Source organism: Balaenoptera acutorostrata, chromosome 5 (assembly GCF_949987535.1).
Source record: "Balaenoptera acutorostrata chromosome 5, mBalAcu1.1, whole genome shotgun sequence".
NCBI lineage: Eukaryota > Metazoa > Chordata > Mammalia > Artiodactyla > Balaenopteridae > Balaenoptera > Balaenoptera acutorostrata.
In genome coordinates, this window is record NC_080068.1 from 117,043,196 (window position 1) to 117,061,407 (window position 18,212).

The following is an 18,212-nucleotide window of genomic DNA, read 5'->3' on the forward strand; positions in this document are numbered from 1 at the left end:
CTCTCATGATCCTTTGTATTTCTGCAGTGTCAGTTTTTACTTCTCCTTTTTCATTTCTAATTCTATTGACTTGAGTCTTCTCCCTTTTTTTCTTGATGAGTCTGGCTAATGGTTTATCAATTTTGTTTATCTTCTCCAAGAACCAGCTTTTAGTTTTATTGATCTTTGCTATCGTTTCCTTCATTTCTTTTTCATTTATTTCTGATCTGATCTTTATGATTTCTTTCCTTCTGCTAACTTTGGGGTTTTTTTGTTCTTCTTTCTCTAATTGCTTTAGGTGCAAGGTTAGGTTGTTTATTTGAGATGTTTCCTGTTTCTTAAGGTAGGATTGTATTGCTATAAACTTCCCTCTTAGAACTGCTTTTGCTGCATCCCATAGGTTTGGGGTCATCGTGTCTCCACTGTCATTTGTTTCTAGGTATTTTTTGATTTCCTCTTTGATTTCTTCAGTGATCACTTGGTTATTAAGTTGTGTATTGTTTAGCCTCCATGTGTTTATATTTTTTACAGATATTTTCCTGTAATTGATATCTAGTCTCATAGCGTGGTGGTCAGAAAAGATACTTGATACGATTTCAATTTTCTTAAATTTACCAAGGCTTGATTTGTGACCCAAGATATGATCTATCCTGAAGAATGTTCCATGAGCACTTGAGAAAAATGTGTATTCTGTTGTTTTTGGATGGAATGTCCTATAAATATGAATTAAGTCTATCTTGTTTAATGTATCATTTAAAGCTTTTGCTTCCTTATTTATTTTCATTTTGGATGATCTGTTCCATTGGTGAAAGTGGGGTGTTAAAGTCCCCTACTATGATTGTGTTACTGTCGATTTCCCCTTTTATGGCTGTTAGTATTTGCCTTATGTATTGAGGTGCTCCTATGTTGGGTGCATATATATTTACAATTGTTATATCTTCTTCTTGGATCGATCCCTTGATCTTTATGTAGTGTCCTTCTTTGTCTCTTGTAATAGTCTTTGTTTTAAAGTTTATTTTGTCTGATATGAGAATTGCTACTCCAACTTTCTTTTGATTTCCATTTGCATGGAATATCTTTTTCCATCCCCTCACTTTCAGTCTGTATATGTCCCTAGGTCTGGAGTGGGTCTCCTGTAGACAGCATATATACGGGTCTTGTTTTTGTATCCGTTCAGCCAGTCTGTGTCTTTTGGTGGGAGCATTTAATCCATTTACATTCAAGGTAATTATTGATATGTATCTTCCTATTCCCATTTTCTTAATTGTTTTGGGTTTGTTATTGTAGGTCTTTTCCTTCTCTTGTGTTTCTTGCCTAGAGAACTTTCTTTAGCATTTGTTGTAAAGCTGGTTTGGTGGTGCTGAACTCTCTCAGCTTTTGCTTGTGTGTAAAGGTTTTAATTTCTCCATCAAATCTGAATGAGATCCTTGCTGGGTAGAGTAATCTTGGTTGTAGGTTTTTTTCTCCTTCATCACTTTAAATACGTCCTGCCACTCCCTTCTGGCTTGCAGAGTTTCTGCTGAAAGATCAGCTGTTAACCTAATGGGGATTCCCTTGTGCGTTATTTGTTGTTTTTCCCTTGCTGCTTTTAATATGTTTTCTTTGTATTTAATTTTTGATAGTTTGATTAATATGTGTCTTGGCGTGTTTCTCCTTGGATTTATCGTGTATGGGACTCTCTGTGCTTCCTGGACTTGATTAACTATTTCCTTTCCCATATTAGGGAAGTTTGCAACTATAATCTCTTCAAATATTTTCTCAGTCCCTTTCTTTTTCTCTTCTTCTTCTGGGACCCCTATAATTTGAATGTTGGTGTGTTTAATATTGTCCCAGAGGTCTCTGAGGCTGTCCTCAGTTCTTTTCATTCTTTTTTCTTTATTCTGCTCTGCGGTAGTTATTTCCACTATTTTTTCTTCCAGGTCACTTATCCGTTCTTCTGCCTCAGTTATTCTGCTATTGATCCCTTCTAGAGTATTTTTAATTTCATTTATTGTGTTGTTCATCGTTGCTTGTTTGCTCTTTAGTTCTTCTAGGTCCTTTTTAAATGTTTCTTGCATTTTCTCTATTCTATTTCCAAGATTTTGGATCATCTTTACTATCATTATTCTGAATTCTTTTTCAGGTAGACTGCCTATTTCCTCTTCATTTGTTAGGTCTGGTGGGTTTTTACCTTGCTCCTTCATCTGCTGTGTGTTTTTCTGTCTTCTCATTTTGCTTATCTTACTGTGTTTGGGGTCTCCTTTTCGCAGGCTGCCAGTTCGTAGTTCCCATTGTTTTTGGTGTCTGTCCCCAGTGGCTAAGTTTGCTTCAGTGGGTTGTGTAGGCTTCCTATTGGAGGGGACTAGTGCCTGTGTTCTGGTGGATGAGGCTGGATCTTTTCTTTCTGGTGAGCAGTTCCACATCTGGTGGTGTGTTTTGGGGTGTCTGTGGCCTTATTATGATTTTAGGCAGCCTCTCTGCTAATGGGTGGGGTTGTGTTCCTGTCTTGCTAGTAGTTTGGCATAGGGTGTCCAGCACTGTAGTTTACTGGTCATTGAGTGAAGCTGGGTCTTGGTGTTGAGATGGAGATCTCTGGGAGATTTTCACCATTTGATATTACGTGGAGCTGGAAGGTCTCTTTTCGACCAGTGTCCTGAAGAGTTGGCTCTCCCACCTCAGGGGCACAGCACTGACTCCTGGCTGGAGCACCAAGAGCCTTTCATCCACACGGCTCAGAATAAAAGGGAGAAAATATAGAAGGAAAGAAAGAAAGAGGATAAAATAAAATAAAATAAAGATAAAATAGAATAAAGTTATTAAAATAAAAAATTATTAAGAAAAAAATTTTTTAAAAAGAAAAACAAAAACAAAAATGGGCGGACATAACCCTAGGACAAATGGTGAAAGCAAAGCTATACAGACAAAATCTCCCACAGAAGCATACACATACACCCTCACAAAAAGAGGAAAAGGGGAAAAAAATAATATATCTTGCTCCCAAAGTCCACCTCCTCAGTTTGGGATGATTCGTTGTCTATTCAGGTATTACACAGATGCAGGGTACATCAAGTTGTTTGTGGAGATATAATCCGCTGCTCCTGAGTCTGCTGGGAGAGATTTCCCTTTCTCTGTTCGCACAGCTCCTGAGGTTCAGCTTTGGATTTGGCCCCATCTCTGTGTGTAGGTCGCCTGAGGGCATCTGTTCTTCGCTCAAACAGGACGGGGTTAAAGGAGCAGCTGATTCGGGGGCTCTGGCTCACTCAGGCCGGGAGGAGGGAGGGGTACGGATGTGGGGCAAGCCTGCAGCGGCAGAGGCCAGCGTGACATTGCACAAGCCTGATGCACGCCGTGCGTTCTCCCGGGGAAGTTGTCCCTGGATCACGGGACCCTGGCAGTGGCGGGCTGCACCGGCTCCTGGGAGGGGAGGTGTGGATAGTGACCTGTGCTTGCACACAGGCTTCTTGTTGGTGGCAGCAGCAGCCTTAGCATCCCATGCCCATCTCTGGGTTCTGCGCTGATAGCCGCGGCTTGCGCCCATCTCTGGAGCTCCTTTAAGTGGCGCTCTTAATCCCCTCTCCTCACGCACCAGGAAACAAAGAGGGAAGAAAAAGTCTCTTGCCTCTTTGGCAGGTACAGACTTTTTCCCGGACTCCCTCCCAGCTAGCTGTGGCACACTAGCCCCTTCAGGCTGTGTTCACGCCACCAACCCCAGTCCTCTCCCTGGGATCCGACAGAAGCCCGAGCCTCAGCTCCCAGCCCCCGCCCGCCCCGGCAGGTGAGCAGACAAGCCTCTGGGGCTGGTGAGTGCTGGTCGGCACCGATCCTCTGTGTGGGTATCTCTCCGCTTTGCCCTCCGCACCCCTGTTGCTGCGCACTCCTCCGTGGCTCTGAAGCTCCCCCCTCTGCCACCCGCCGTCTCCTCCCGTGAAGGGGCTTCCTAGTGTGTGGAAACCTTTCCTCCTTCACAGCGCCCTCCCACTGGTGCCGGTCCCGTCCCTTATCTTTTGTCTCTGTTTTTTCTTTTTTCTTTTGCACTACCCAGGTATGTGGGGAGTTTCTTGCCTTTTGGGAGGTCTGAGGTCTTCTGCCAGCGTTCAGTGAGTGTTCTATAGGAGCAGTTCCACGTGTAGATGTATTTCTGATGTATCTGTGGGGAGGAAGGTGATCTCCGCATCTTACTCTTCCGCCATCTTCTCCGACTCCCCCGAAAATAATTTTTTAAGAATTCCTACTTAGTGGGTGGCCTGCTGGCCCGGTGGTGGGCAGGGCGCAAGGGCCGAGGCTGTGGTTTTGTCCCAGGCTCACCTGGCTGAGGGTCGTGAGAAGGCCCGGAGGCGAACTTGATGAGGAGCCCCGCAACCTGCACCCTGGTGAAGATCAACCCGGCCACAGCCGGCCAGGAGCCGGCTCTCTGTGAAAATGGCAGGGCCGGAGCTGCTGCTCGACTCCAACATCTGCCTCTGGGTGATCCTGCCCATCGTTATTGTCACCTTCTTCATGGGCATGATTTGCCACTACATGTCCATCCTGCTGCAGAGTGACAAGAAGCTCACCCAGGAACAAGTCTCTGACAGTCAAGTCCTAATTTGAAGCAGAGTCCTCAGCGAAAATGGAAAATACATTCCCAAGCAGTCTTTCCTGACACGAAAATATTACTTCAACAACCCAGAGGATGGGTTTTTTTCAAAAAACTAAAAGGAAGGTTGTGCCTCCTTCTCCTATGACTGATCCCACTATGCTCACCAACATGATGAAAGGCAATGTCACAAATGTCCTCCCTATGATTCTTATTCGTGGATGGATCAACATGACATTTTCAGGCTTTGTCATAACCAGGGTCCTGTTTCCACTGACCCTCTGTTTTAAGCCTATGCTACAGCAAGAAATTGAACTACTCACATTAGATGCCTCCTGGGTGAGTTCTGCATCCTGGTATTTCCTGAGTGTCTTTGGGCTTTGGAGCATTTACTCTGTGATTTTGGGCCAAGATAATGCTGCTGACCAATCACAGATAATGCAGGAACAGATGACTGGAGCAGCCATGGCCATGCCCGCAGACACCGACAAAGCTTTTAAGACAGAGTGGGAAGCTTTGGAGCTGACGGACCACCAGTGGACACTAGATGGTGTCAGAAAGGAGCTCATGGCCAAAGACCTCCACTTCGAAGCCATGTTCAAAAAGGAATTACAGACCTCTATTTTTTTGAAGACGAAGCAGGGGTTAGCTGTGTCAGGAACTCGGAGTAGCGCTTAACCTTGTAACTTTTGTTTGAGCTAGAGCCTCTTGGAATAAAAAGGGGGATGCATGAGCCAGCGGGTGTGCAGCAAGGATTGTTCTTGTCTGAGCCGGGTTCCCCTTTATGTTTGAGACCAGAGGAAACATGAAGAGTGTGTGCTGGGTGACTTGCCCAGAAACAGCTATTTTTGAAATATTTTAAATTTTCCTTCTGGTGACTCTAGTAATAAAAGTAAGAGAGAGGGGGGAACTCAAGCTAGTGATAATATATAAAACTTAGCAAAAATTCAGAAATTTCTGAAAAAGTGTTGTCAGTTAAACCTAATTATTATGTACAGTCATTCTGAATTCTAAACCACAGTGAACTCCTGTTTTCTTGGGATCCAAAAAAAAAAAAAAGAATTCCTACTTAAACGCTAGTAATAAGAAGAGCAGCCAACATTTTCTCATTGTGATTTGATAAAGACCAGAAATATCCACACTTCAGGATTTAACTGTTGATTATACTCCCCAGTTTGTGTCCCATACTAAAAACTTAGAGGACCGGGTATGAATTGGTAGGTCTAGACCGGCTCCTGCATATGGGAAGAAGTGTGTCGCCTCTTCTCATGGTCTCATCCTGCACGACCTGCTTCAGACAGGCACTCTGGGCTCCTTCACATCCATTTGTATTACTAGCAACAGGGGTTCTGTGTAATAGCATGCTTAATGGGTTGTGTTCTGCTTTGAAGAGGATGCTAAGGTATTTTTCCTTCACTTATCTAAAAATAACATAAATGTATTGTGTTTCTATCCCATAACTTACTTTGATGATACACCTTTGAAATGTTTTACATGTTGTCATTCATGCAATATCTAGGTGTGATGAATCTGGTATAGTTCTGTGCTGGTTAAGCTATCAGTAGATCCATAATACACCTATATGGTGCTTTCCTCGTTCTGTTTTGGTATAAAAAGCTTGCAAATGTAAGAATTGGGAAAGACAGTAATGTTATTTGTGTAAGGGTGTGCACACTGTGTGTGTCTTTGTGTATATGTGTATGACCATCAGATTGCCTGGTTTAATTTTTCCTCCTTGACCAAGTGCGTGCTTCCAAGTCTTTAATGAGTGTTACACTAACATAGTGAGAAGAACTCAAACTAAGCTGCAGAAACAGCCCAAAGGAAACAACTTCAAAGCTAAGACAAACCCTTTCTCTTGGTACACTTAAAATAAACAAACCAAGTCACCTTGGATCATTATTCCCCTATTTACAAGTAATTAGCTTGGCAAAAAAGGAGCAAAAATAATAGAGATGCCTTTACATTTCTAAATTACTACCTATGACTTTCCATATTCAATTTATTATAATTTGGGGAAAATCATGATACACAGATATCCTCCATTAGCATGAGCCCAGGTTTTCCCACTTCAAAACCCAGAATAGAGGGTATTTATAATCTTTGTTTCCTATCTACCCCTTCAATTAGAATGGTATAGCAGAGAGATTTCTACGTAAGAAGTGAAAAAGTGCATTTTAACCAGTAAATTGGTTCTATCCAAAACATTTGATTATTTTGCTTTTCCTCTTTTTTTTTAGAATGTAATGAGTTAAAAACCTGCATCCTGGGTAAGACGATGTTGGAGCAGGATGCATGTACGTGGGTTTGATCTTGGGAGAAGGCCTGTGAATTTTTTTAAGTCATAGAATTATACTAAAATGATCTGGACAAGATGTAATTTTTAAAAGTCAAGTTGAGTTTACTTAGAAAAGCTGCAATTTAGTCTTTCCTCTCTGCTCTATCCTTATATTATTTCAAAATATGGATTTTTCAGGACACACATAGAAGGAAGCAAACGTATTTGCATTTATAACAAAAGGAAACTCATCAGTATTCTTTATGTAATTTCATTCTACTTTCTAAGTCAATTGGATATATTTTTAATTTACAATTTATATTTAATATTACCATTATCAAAAAAATTAGAACTCTTCTTTAGTTACAGATCAAAAAATACAAAAATTAAAACAACAACCAAACTAAAATAAAGGCATCGGTATAAAGTAAAATAACTTTTAAGGACAAATTTTTGGCCACCATGCATATAAATAAAAAAGAGATGTTTTAAGAACAGAGCATTATGGAAAAAAAAATAACTTGACAAAGCTTGTTTATCTGCCATTGATATTTCTAAACACATCTAATTTTCTATTTTAATTTTTAGTTTCCTGGTTAGTTTTATGGTGGACGCCCGAGGTGGTGCTATGCGAGGATGCAGACACAATGGGCTCCGCATCATCATTCCGCCTCGGAAATGTACTGCCCCAACACGAGTCACCTGCCGACTGGTCAAACGCCATAGACTGGCGACAATGCCTCCAATGGTGGAAGGAGAAGGCCTGGCCAGTCGCCTGATTGAAGTTGGACCTTCGGGTGCTCAGTTCCTTGGGTAAGGGTTTCTGATAAACCTCCCACTTAGTCACCGATGAGCTTGTGTCCTCCACATGAAATCACTAGGATGGAATGGAAAAAGGTACGTCAAAACATTTTGAAAGAAGATTGGCCCCTATGAAATTTTTTTAAAAATTGGAAGTAATGCCTCAATGCTTGACTCCACTTAAATGCCTCTTATTTTAAGGCATTAATGGGTTAAACATTCAGGTTAACTATTACTCTTTCTCTTTGAATGTGATAGTACATGCTAGACTCCCAATATGAATAATCATCTTTTTGGTCGATAGTAGGAATTTTTTTAATCTGAGATTTAAGTGATGAAGTCATAGAGAAAAAAATACAGTTGGCCCTTGAACAATGCAGGGGTTAGAGGTGCTGACCCTCCACACAGTCGAAACTTTGCATACACCTTAGAGTCGGCCCGTGTGGTTCTGTAGTATTTACTATTGAAAAAAATCAGGACATAAGTGGACCTGCCTAGTCGTTCAAGGGTCAACTGTACTAGTCTATTCCAAACATAAAGTCTTGTATAGTTACAAAACAGAATCATTATCTTCATTTTGGAGAGCAGTGTTCTTTATAGAACATCCAAAAATTTAGTCTATGTGATTTGTCTTTTCTGTTGTCAAAATTGCTACCTTGAGTCTTATAATTATACTGGCATTTTATTTAGGCATAGTGTTCATTAAGAGGACCAAATCAAGAATAACTTTCACCATGCTCATTTTAGCAATTTTGAGCAGAAATAAACATTTCTTCTTTCTTCTGTTTGTTTGTATGGCTGCTATTATATTAAGTGGTATCTCAGTATGCCAAGAAGTGAGTAGCTACTGCTGAAAACTGACAAAACGATGAAGTTTTGGAGGGGGACAAGTTTCAAAATATTTTGAAACAAATCAATTGTATTTAAGTCTTGTCATATCAACTCTTTGTGCTCAAAAACTGGGAGAAAATCCTATTAATCATGAACTCTTGCTTTGCCAGTGTCATATTGGGGAGAGGATTTCTTGCTTTAGAACTCAGGAAATGTTCTAAAGCCTTGTAATTTGGAGCAAACTGTTAACAGGTTGCTCCAAATTATGTTCACACGTGAAAAGGGGTGTGTCTGTATTTCCCAATTATGGAAACCACCCCCCATGTCCTCCTATCAGACAGACCAGAGATTTAGAAGGAGCCTGTGAAGTTCTGGGTTGCATCAGAAGATGCCATTATGGTTGGAGTAATTCCCCAGTGGTTCCTTTCATTCTGTATGTACCAGGTCCTTTCCCCTCCCTCATGTGCAGGTAGTTGTAGGCTTTTTAATACTCATCACATCTGTTGAGGAATATCCATGAAAACTTCTGGCCTTGCTATGGAGTCAGAGTTTTTACTATATCCCCAACAGCTCTGTCTTTCCAGTGGAGCATATTTTTTTCTTTTTTGGCTCATGCCCTGGCGGTGAACCTAAGTAGGGACAGACCCGACCCCCATGCTCCCTCCTTCCACGCGCCTCCATTGTACACTCTGGGTCTCTGTTCTTGCTCTTTGTGACCAATGGAGGGGGCAGAACCAAATGCAGTGTGAAACCAAACTTCACCCTGTTCATCAGCTGGTGATGCTGGGGTTCTGTGGAAAACAACACCTGAAGCTTACTTATGTTCTTTCCTTCACTGCTGCTTTGGATGTACTCAGTAAACTTCACCTGCCAACGGCTCCTCCCCCACTTAATGAGGGAGAAAGTTTGGTCAGCCGCATCCTTCAGCTGGGGCCTCCTGGAACCAAATTCCTTGGGTAGGAGTGACTTAAAACAAATTGATGGCTGCTGGCCCCCATTCTTCTCTTTCTTCTGCAATATGATTTCTCTTTTTGTCATTGTGCCCATGACATGTCCCTCTCTATGATTTAAATTCTGTATAACCTATCTTTAGTGGACCATTTCTGACCCTTGTGGTATGTGACTTTTATTTTCGAGTGATGTTTTTCTATCTTTTCCCTTAAAGTGCTGTGACCTTCATTTTCGTTTAAAGCATGAGATCTACCTAGTTGTACTATGTGCTAGTTATGATGTGATTATGATAAATTTGGAGTCTGTATCAAAGCAACCTGGACTGAAAAATCAAAAGCCTCTCTAAATTTTGAGAGCGACCTAAAAACAGTAGAGCAGTGCATGTTCTGGATCCTGAATATAATAGGCATTGGACACAAATTGGGCTGCCTGCTGAGGTGCTCGATTAGGGCCACACTGTGTACACATGCCTATTGTTTTCTTGAATGGAGAAAATATAAGGAAAAAAATCCCATGAGTGCATGTCTTTCTAGTTACCAAGTAGTTGACTTTTCTGACATCTCCTCATTTACAACACATCAAATTACACAGCATATGAGCCATTTTCCCTCTTAAACCATTTTGTCACTTTGTAACTTGTAGAAAACGTTTTAAGAGATTGGCACACCTCATAGATACGCATGTACATTTCTTTTGGTTAAATGTGTTATCCTTACATTTATCAAAGGAGAAGTTCCAGAATGCCACATGCACTCACAGAGAAACATCATTGGCTTAAGGTAGCAGCATGGCCCTGACGATTGGTGCCCCTGAGGTGAAGTGCTAGCTACCGCGGGACCATTTGCTAGCCTCAGGGCTTCAGAGGATGGCCCACTAGGTCCCTGTCCCCAGAAAGAGAAGAATTCCAGGTCACTTTGCAACAGACAGAGTCAAGGTGCTTGTCTCGCTATTGGTTAGCTCCTGTCCACACTGAATGTTCTGCCTTACTGTGTCAGGCCTGTGATCGTGGAGATCCCTCATTTTGCTGCCCTTCGAGGAAAAGAGAGGGAACTGGTTGTCCTGCGCAGTGAGAATGGGGACAGCTGGAAAGAGCATTACTGCGAATACACTGAAGACGAACTGAATGAAATCCTTAATGGCATGGATGAAGGTACTTCATATTAAAGGTTTTAAAAGAACTCTGAATCGAAAGCATGATAATGATGCGTTTCTTTATGTCCTACGGGCATGTGCGTGTGTGTGTGTTGCCTAATCCAGCTTGGGTCTGCTTGCCCTTGCACAGTAAAGCCAATCTACTGATCCCGGGTTGTGGTGAAGGAAAGTGTGGTGTTTATTGCAGGTACCAAACAAGGAGTCTGGGTCTTTTGAGCATTAGCTGCCCAAACTCCTCGTTTGGCACCTGCAATAAACGCCACAATTTCCTTCACCACAACCTGGTGTCAATAGATTGGCTCTACTGCCCAAGGGTAAGCAGACCCAAGTTTGGTTTAGTAACAAATGTGTCCCTTTGTTATTTTACCACAGCAAGTATTCCGGTATGTTCCAATGGTGATGCGTTGGAGTATACAATATACTTGTCTAGTCTTACTTTTGTTACATTTGGGAAAATAAAATCGTTAATAGTAAATATCTCATTTTAATAAAGAGATACAGCCCATCTCTATCTTTAGTGCAAACTTTTCTAAAACGTGAGATAGAATAGATATTTTTGTTTCATAACAAAACGAACTTATACTGGATAATAAATCCATGATTTTAAAAAATGCCTAACTTGAACGTTTAGATATTTAAGACACTGATAAAAAGTGTTAAGCTTTTCTGTAGGAAATCCTACATATAACCATAACTACTGCATTATAGGATAATATAATTTTTAACTTTCTATTAAGGAGATAGGAAAATTAAGTTCACTCACACTTTATATATAATTTGAACAGGGAGTTAGGGTTGAATTTCATATACAAACCTACACATAGAGTTAAGGAACTTATTTTTCAATAGGGTTTTAATCTCTGTAAATCCCAAATCTAGTTTAGGCCATTTAACCCCAGGTTGAAATATCTTAGTTTGACTAGAGGGAGGTGGCTCATTCTTAGGCCTCCTGAGGTTGCACAGAGATGAGGTCTCTCAGTCCTGATAACTGCAGATATGTTGCACTTTATGTAACTACACAAATAGGGCAAGTTCTTTGCCTAAGTGCCAAGAGCCTACCAGAGTTTGCACAGAGGTAGACACACAGCTGTGTGGCTGTTTGTCAAGTTTTATCAGTCTTCCAGGACCACCAGCTGTAGCTTCAGGTATGGCTCATGAATAGTAAAGTGTAGCCTGACAGCAGCTGCTCTAACATTTCTTTCTGCAACCTGCTGAGGTTGAATAAGAAGAGAGGCCAGGCTTACCCTAGCCAAGAGGTGGATAGAAGAGGAAATTATGCCTTCTAGATGTGTAGGTCAGCATCTTCCATGCAAGATGAAAAGATCAGGATTCTTACTGATAAAGCTTGTTCTGTGCAGTATTTAGCTGCTTCTACTCCTTGAAACCATTTCTTTTGCTTGCATTTAGTTTAGGATATTTCCATCTGAAGTATTTACCTGTCATTAACACTGCCATCTTGTCCTTGGATGGGGACCCACTCTTATAACTTTTTACATATGTAAAAGGCTCATTTTAAAACAGAGAATCGGATTTGTATATTTTTATGTTCATTATGTGTGGTAACCTATTCTTTTATAAGTATAAGCTAGTATTTGCCAATGCATCGATCTTCAATCATGAATGATCAGATCCTGGGACTTCTGACTTTTGCTATCTAGTTATATTCAATAGTTAAGAAAAACATGGTTGCAGTTCATGCCTCTATAAGAATTGTAAATGATTTCTAAAAATGAATAAATTTCCATAATCCCTTAAAATTCAGTGATCCACTTAGTTCAAATTTTCAGCATTTTAAACCAGTCAGATTTATTGTATTGCCCTACATATCTACACTAATACAATTTATAAAGAGCCCAGTATCCCATTCTCCTGATGTTAGATAATCTGTTTGGTAAGTTAATGGTTTCAGGGGAATATTGAAACCCTGAATTTATAGTCACTGATTTTTCTTTTAATATCCACAGTGATTATCTCAGAGACAACCATGCCACTGGAATGAACACACAAACACGAATCTTACCCTTCCAAGACAGATTTTATTCCTGCACTGCTCCCCTGAGAACTGAAAGGGCCGTATTACTTCTTAAAACCACAATAACTGGTTTTTGAGCTAACTTTGAAATTTGCAAAGAAAAGGAGCCCATAACAAATTTCCTCTCCATCATGTTGAGCCGAGAATAGAACAGGTTCATTTTCATTCCAGGTGTGCCCTCAAACCCCCTCATTTACAAAGGCAGCCCTGCAATACCGCATCTGGAACTAGATGCTTTTCTTTCACAGTGCCCTGGAAAGACCTAGTTTCCACAAAGAGAGAAAATGTGCCAGCTAAATGCTGACAGGTCTTGAAAGATTGCAGTCATTTTTCTGGTGTTGTTAGGATAGCCTTACTTTTTAAATTTTCCTATTATTTAAAAAAGGAAGTGTTTTGTTACAACACCTGTTCACTATTAACTATGCCAGTGAGTCTGCTAGAATGCTTTCAGAAGGAAATCCTTGCTATATGAAGATGGGTCATTTCTTGTCTCAGTGCTGGATAGCCCGGAAGACCTAGAAAAGAAACGGATCTGCCGCATCATCACCCGTGACTTCCCACAGTACTTTGCAGTGGTGTCTCGCATCAAACAGGACAGCAACCTGATTGGCCCAGAAGGAGGCGTGCTGAGCAGCACAGTGGTATCCCAGGTGCAGGCCGTCTTCCCAGAGGGGGCACTAACCAAGCGGATCCGTGTAGGCCTACAGGTATGCCCACATCAAGATGCAAGTTAACCGAACATGGATTTTATTCCAGTGATTAAAAATCAACTTTTCAAATGGGAATTAAATGGCTAAAGAATCAAATTATTCCTGGGTGAGCAAAAGCTGCCCTAGGAGATCATATGTCTCATAAAGTTTTAGATGAGTGTTTGGTAACAGTAGTAAACTTTCAGTTGCCATATTTGAAGCCAGAAAACTGATTTATGAAATAAAGAGCAATGCATTAAGAAATTTGACATGGAATATAATAATATATTGTTTATTTTAATTTTTTTTTTCTTTTAAAAGGCTCAACCTATGCACAATGAGTTGGTTAAGAAGATCCTAGGCAACAAAGCTACCTTCAGCCCTATAGTCACTTTGGAACCTAGAAGAAGAAAATTTCACAAGCCAATTACCATGACCATTCCTGTCCCCAAAGCTTCAAGTGATGTCATGTTGAATGGTTTTGGGGGAGATGCACCAACCTTAAGATTACTATGCAGCATCACAGGTGAGTCACATGTGACTACTGTAGTAGAAAGTTCTGAAAGAAAAAACTTAGATTGTTGTAAATATTAAATTACTTTGGTCATAAGATGCCTGCAAGGTTATATGCATTAATTCAGGAAAGGCACTCTAACTAGGGGAAAGGAAATGAACTAATATTTACTAAATAAAGCCTGTATGCGAAACTTTTAGACACTTCATATACATTGTTGTTTTTATCTCCACAGTAGCCCTGTGAGGAAACTTTAATCCTATTTTTCTGAAAAGGAAACCAAGATTGAGAGAAGTTCTATAACTTGCCTGAGATTATACCGTAAATATCTAGCAGAGTTGAGATTCAAACCCAAGCCCATATTCCTCAAAACCCAAGCTTTAAGCCTTCTTTGAAGACATCATCCTATACCTGTTGAAAAATAAATAATATCTTGAATAATTATACCCAATAATTCAAACTTTTCTGTCCAGGAATTGGTTATGTCTTTATCATTGATCTGCTGAACTAACTTTGGAAAAACAAAATGAAGGTTTTTAATGATTAACTGAATTTTGGTCTTTTCAATTGGAAGTTGTAATAGCTTTCAGTCAGCTACCAAACTCCAGAAAGACATTCCCAGAATATTGGTTGTCTCTGCCAATAATACCACCACAAATGGTGAGAGGCAAAAAATCCATACAAGTAACCTGTGTTAGAACTGCATAATTTGGCTGATAATTTCCCTAATTAACAATAATTACATGGTATTGGCTTTTAGTAAATATTCATAGTGTTGTCAGTAGGAATAATGACCATCTCTGCTTGCTTAAGTATTGTTAGAATTTTTTTTTTCATTTCTCCTTCATATTAGCCGAAATGTTTACCCTTTTTTTTATTCTCTTTCATTCTTCCTTATTAATGTTTTTTCTGTACTCTTGATAGCAAATCATTGAGACTTTACCGCATAAGTTTAATAATATGACATAATTTTAAAGTACATGGACTAAAATGAGGGTAGTGGGAAATCATATGCTTCACCTATGGCCTCCTCCCAATTACTCATTTCTGGTTATTACATAGCATTCCTGGGTATCTTTCTCATACTTTTTGGTCCATGTGTATATGATTAACCTTCCTACAATGTGCAGCATAATAGAGTGGATGCAAAACAAGTCAGATTGAAAAATGTCCTTGGCACATCCTGCCCTTATAGGTGATAAAATGAAGATACCACATGGGTCTAGGCACCATCTGATCTAGTTATTCCAGCCCTCTGTCTTTGGATGGATGTGTAGTAAACAATTTCTTTAATTTATCTATTAATTTTTACAAATATGTTAACCTAGGTGTTTGGATTTTTCTGTTTTGCTCTGTTATATTTTATGGTCCTGCTTACAGTGTATATTTTAGAGGCCTCCAAGAATAAGTTTCCGTGACCTTTGTTTGATAACTCATTCCCTTCTTTAAGAAACCTTAGTCAAAATTTGTTTTCGTCTCAAACATACATTTCTCCTGCAGTGCTTGAAGACGCTTTTGTCCTATCTATGCCAACTTAATTTCTCAGTAGAAATAAAAGCCAGCATCACCCTCCATAGTGATTTGTCTGTGTACAGAGATCATCCTTTGGCATTCAATCATTTGCTCATTCACTTTGCAGTATTTATTGAGCTCTTAATATTTTCCAAGCACTTTTTTGCCAGCCTTCAATTACAAATTGAGGGGAAATTTTCTTTCTTGAACATAATTGCATAAAATATGAAGTTAAAGAACAAAAGAATATTTGGATTTTTGTTTTAACAAAGCATTCAGCTCCTTGGTTGGTCAAAGGATCTTTTAAAATCATCAATTGTATATAATTCAAAATTATCTTCAGAGCCTCGCAATTACAATAAACGCTTTAGCATGTCAGGCAGAGAATAGAGTGCCTAGTAATTTGAAGCAGTTATTCAAATGACCTCCCTTAAATTTAGTTCCGTGAAGTGTGGTGTTTGCTGTTTGTTTTCAATGTGTCATTTTTTAGCATACAGTTTTTAGTCATTTTGCTTCCAATGTATCACCTTGAAGGGTGAGTGAACATAGCCAGAACCACAAAGACTTTATTTTACAATGCAGGGTCTGGAGTTTTGCCTAATTTTTTCAACAATCATATTATTTCAGGTGGAACCACCCCTGCTCAGTGGGAAGATATTACAGGAACTACGCCATTAACATTTGTCAATGAATGTGTTTCCTTTACAACCAATGTGTCTGCCAGGTATGGTTATACTGCACAGAAAAACCTACTGTGAAATTGTGTGCCCCCGGTGTCTTTTATTTTGTTCCTTACATTCTTTAAAAGTCATTTTTTTGGTATGGTTTTAAATATGGTCTGCATTTACCTTCATATTATAAACTAGACCTGCCAGTAAATATAATAGTGATAATGCAATAACAAAGTACAGCCAGTCAGATTAAAATCTAAAGAAAATAAATGATTGTTGGCTATTACTGTATGACCCAGACTCTGGTTTTAGCAGCCACTGTTGATTTTTCCAGTCCCAAAGGTCTTAGGAATGATAGATTTCCTGCTGTCAACAAAATAGCCTGAACTACTTTTTCCAACAGAATGATAACCAAAACACAAAGTATATCATGGTTTGCTTAAACAGTTTAGAGGTTTCGGTGACGCTTATGCATCAAGCACATTTACATATTGCCCACTTATGTATCACACATCTTTAAAAAGCTTAAGCTATTTAGTTTTATTGCATGTGTATACACTAACTCAGTTTATTAATATGAGTTCTCATTTGCATGATCATTAATGGATTGCCAAGCATTTTCCCATTTATTTAATTTGATTACTACAACAACTTTGCGACTTAAGAAGGGCAAGAGGCATTATGTCCATTTTACAGATGAGAAAACTGAAGTTGAGAGTGGTTAAAGCTTAAATTCTTATTCAGGGGGGGAAAAAAGATAGATGCATGAATAACAGTGCACAGCAATAGCTGGGTGAGGTGACACATGTTTATAGTTCGAGCCACCCAGAGGGCTCAACTTTGAGTCTCTGGTTCGATGTGTCAGTGTGCCCTGCCACTCAGGCATCCACGCTCTAATGCCAGAAAATGACAAGTTCTGAATGGAAAGGTACAAAAGAGGTACTAAAAGAATTCAGAGGAGGGTGTTTGCATCAGGGTGGTCACAGAGGGTGTCTGAGAAGAGGTGACTCATGGGATAGGTAGGAACCTAACAGGCAGATATATAAAAGTGGAAAAGACAGTAACATGAGCCAAGATGCAGAAGGGCATTGGGGGCTGGTAACAATGGAGTCTCTAATTCAGCAATAATGCTGGAATGTTGGTTAACAACATTATTTACAGAAGGCCTTGTAGGATAGACCAAGAAATCATGAGTTATTATGTTATTGTATTAATAATTTAAGTTTTCCAGACAATTGAAGAAGCAGTGAATAAAGTATAGTTGAATCAGTATAAAGAGGAAGGTAATATTGAGTGCCTGCCAAGAGCCAGTAACTATGCTGAACCTTCAACACATTACAGAAAATGAAATAGGACAGACCCAAAAGGACAGGTATTGCATGTAAATGAGGTACCTAGAATAGGCACATTCATAGAGACGGAAAGTTTAATAGAGGTTACCAGGGGCTGAGGTGAAGGGGAAAATTTGAAGTGATTGTTTAATGGGTATAATGTTTCTGTTTGGGATGATGAAAAAGTTCTGGAAATGGAGAGTGGTCATATTGCACAGTATTGTAAACGTACTTAATGCCAATGAATTGCACCCTTAAGAATGGTTAAAATGCTAAGTTTTGTATTACGTATATTTTATCACAATTAAAAAGAAGAAGAGAGATGGGTCAGGAACTGAAGGAAAGAAAGGCTAAGAAGATAAGGAAATTTCAGAATACCTAAAGATTATGGGCAATGAGTCGGGGAAGGAGAGTGATCATTGATGGAGAAAGGTTTCAAAGCAAGAGGATGTGGAATAAATCTTTGAAGTGTATGAATAGCAAATTGAGAGAATGGCCATCTGATGGTCTCTGCTTTCTCAGTGAAGTTACCTTTCTGAGGGTCTGAGGTGAGGGGGAAGGTCCAGGGGTGTCATAAAGGTTTAGCACCATTACTGTACTGAATAAAATTGTATCTGAGGAAAAAGTTGCCAAAATATGTCACAGAGTTAGCTGAGGCTAGAAATCATAAATTAGTCACAAAGCTAATAATTTCTTCTATTAATTGTATTAAGCAATATTGAGGAGTTCTGAAGCAAATGCAGATTTTTTTTTAAGTGGCTGGGTTGATCCAACTTTGGTGACTATGAGTCCTTTGGAAAAGAATGATGGAATGAGGAAAAAAGCTAGGTAGATTTTGTTGAAAAGAGTTTCAGGAAATGAAATGAAGAACAGGAGGGGCAATCATGGAAAATAGAAACTTATCCAGTGAGATACT

The 18,212-nt window shown here is 39.6% G+C and overlaps 1 protein-coding gene and 1 pseudogene across 13 annotated transcripts in view; both read left to right on the forward strand.

Annotated features, from left to right (window-relative positions):
• Positions 1-18,212, forward strand: part of ANK2 (ankyrin 2) — a 250,765-nt gene that overhangs the window by 193,714 nt on the left and 38,839 nt on the right. For 11 of the 13 annotated variants that reach the window (XM_057546236.1, XM_057546241.1, XM_057546237.1 and 8 more), the window contains 5 exons: positions 7,401-7,625; positions 10,391-10,545; positions 13,075-13,286; positions 13,590-13,794; positions 15,922-16,018. In XM_057546236.1, the coding sequence (XP_057402219.1) occupies positions 7,401-7,625; positions 10,391-10,545; positions 13,075-13,286; positions 13,590-13,794; positions 15,922-16,018 (894 nt within the window). Of the gene's footprint in view, positions 1-7,400; positions 7,626-9,301; positions 9,401-10,390; positions 10,546-13,074; positions 13,287-13,589; positions 13,795-15,921; positions 16,019-18,212 lie in introns of all 13 variants that reach the window. The other 2 variants (XM_057546234.1, XM_057546235.1) reach the window with 1 other exon arrangement.
• LOC103011017 (ER membrane protein complex subunit 3-like) lies at positions 4,378-5,226 on the forward strand (annotated as a pseudogene).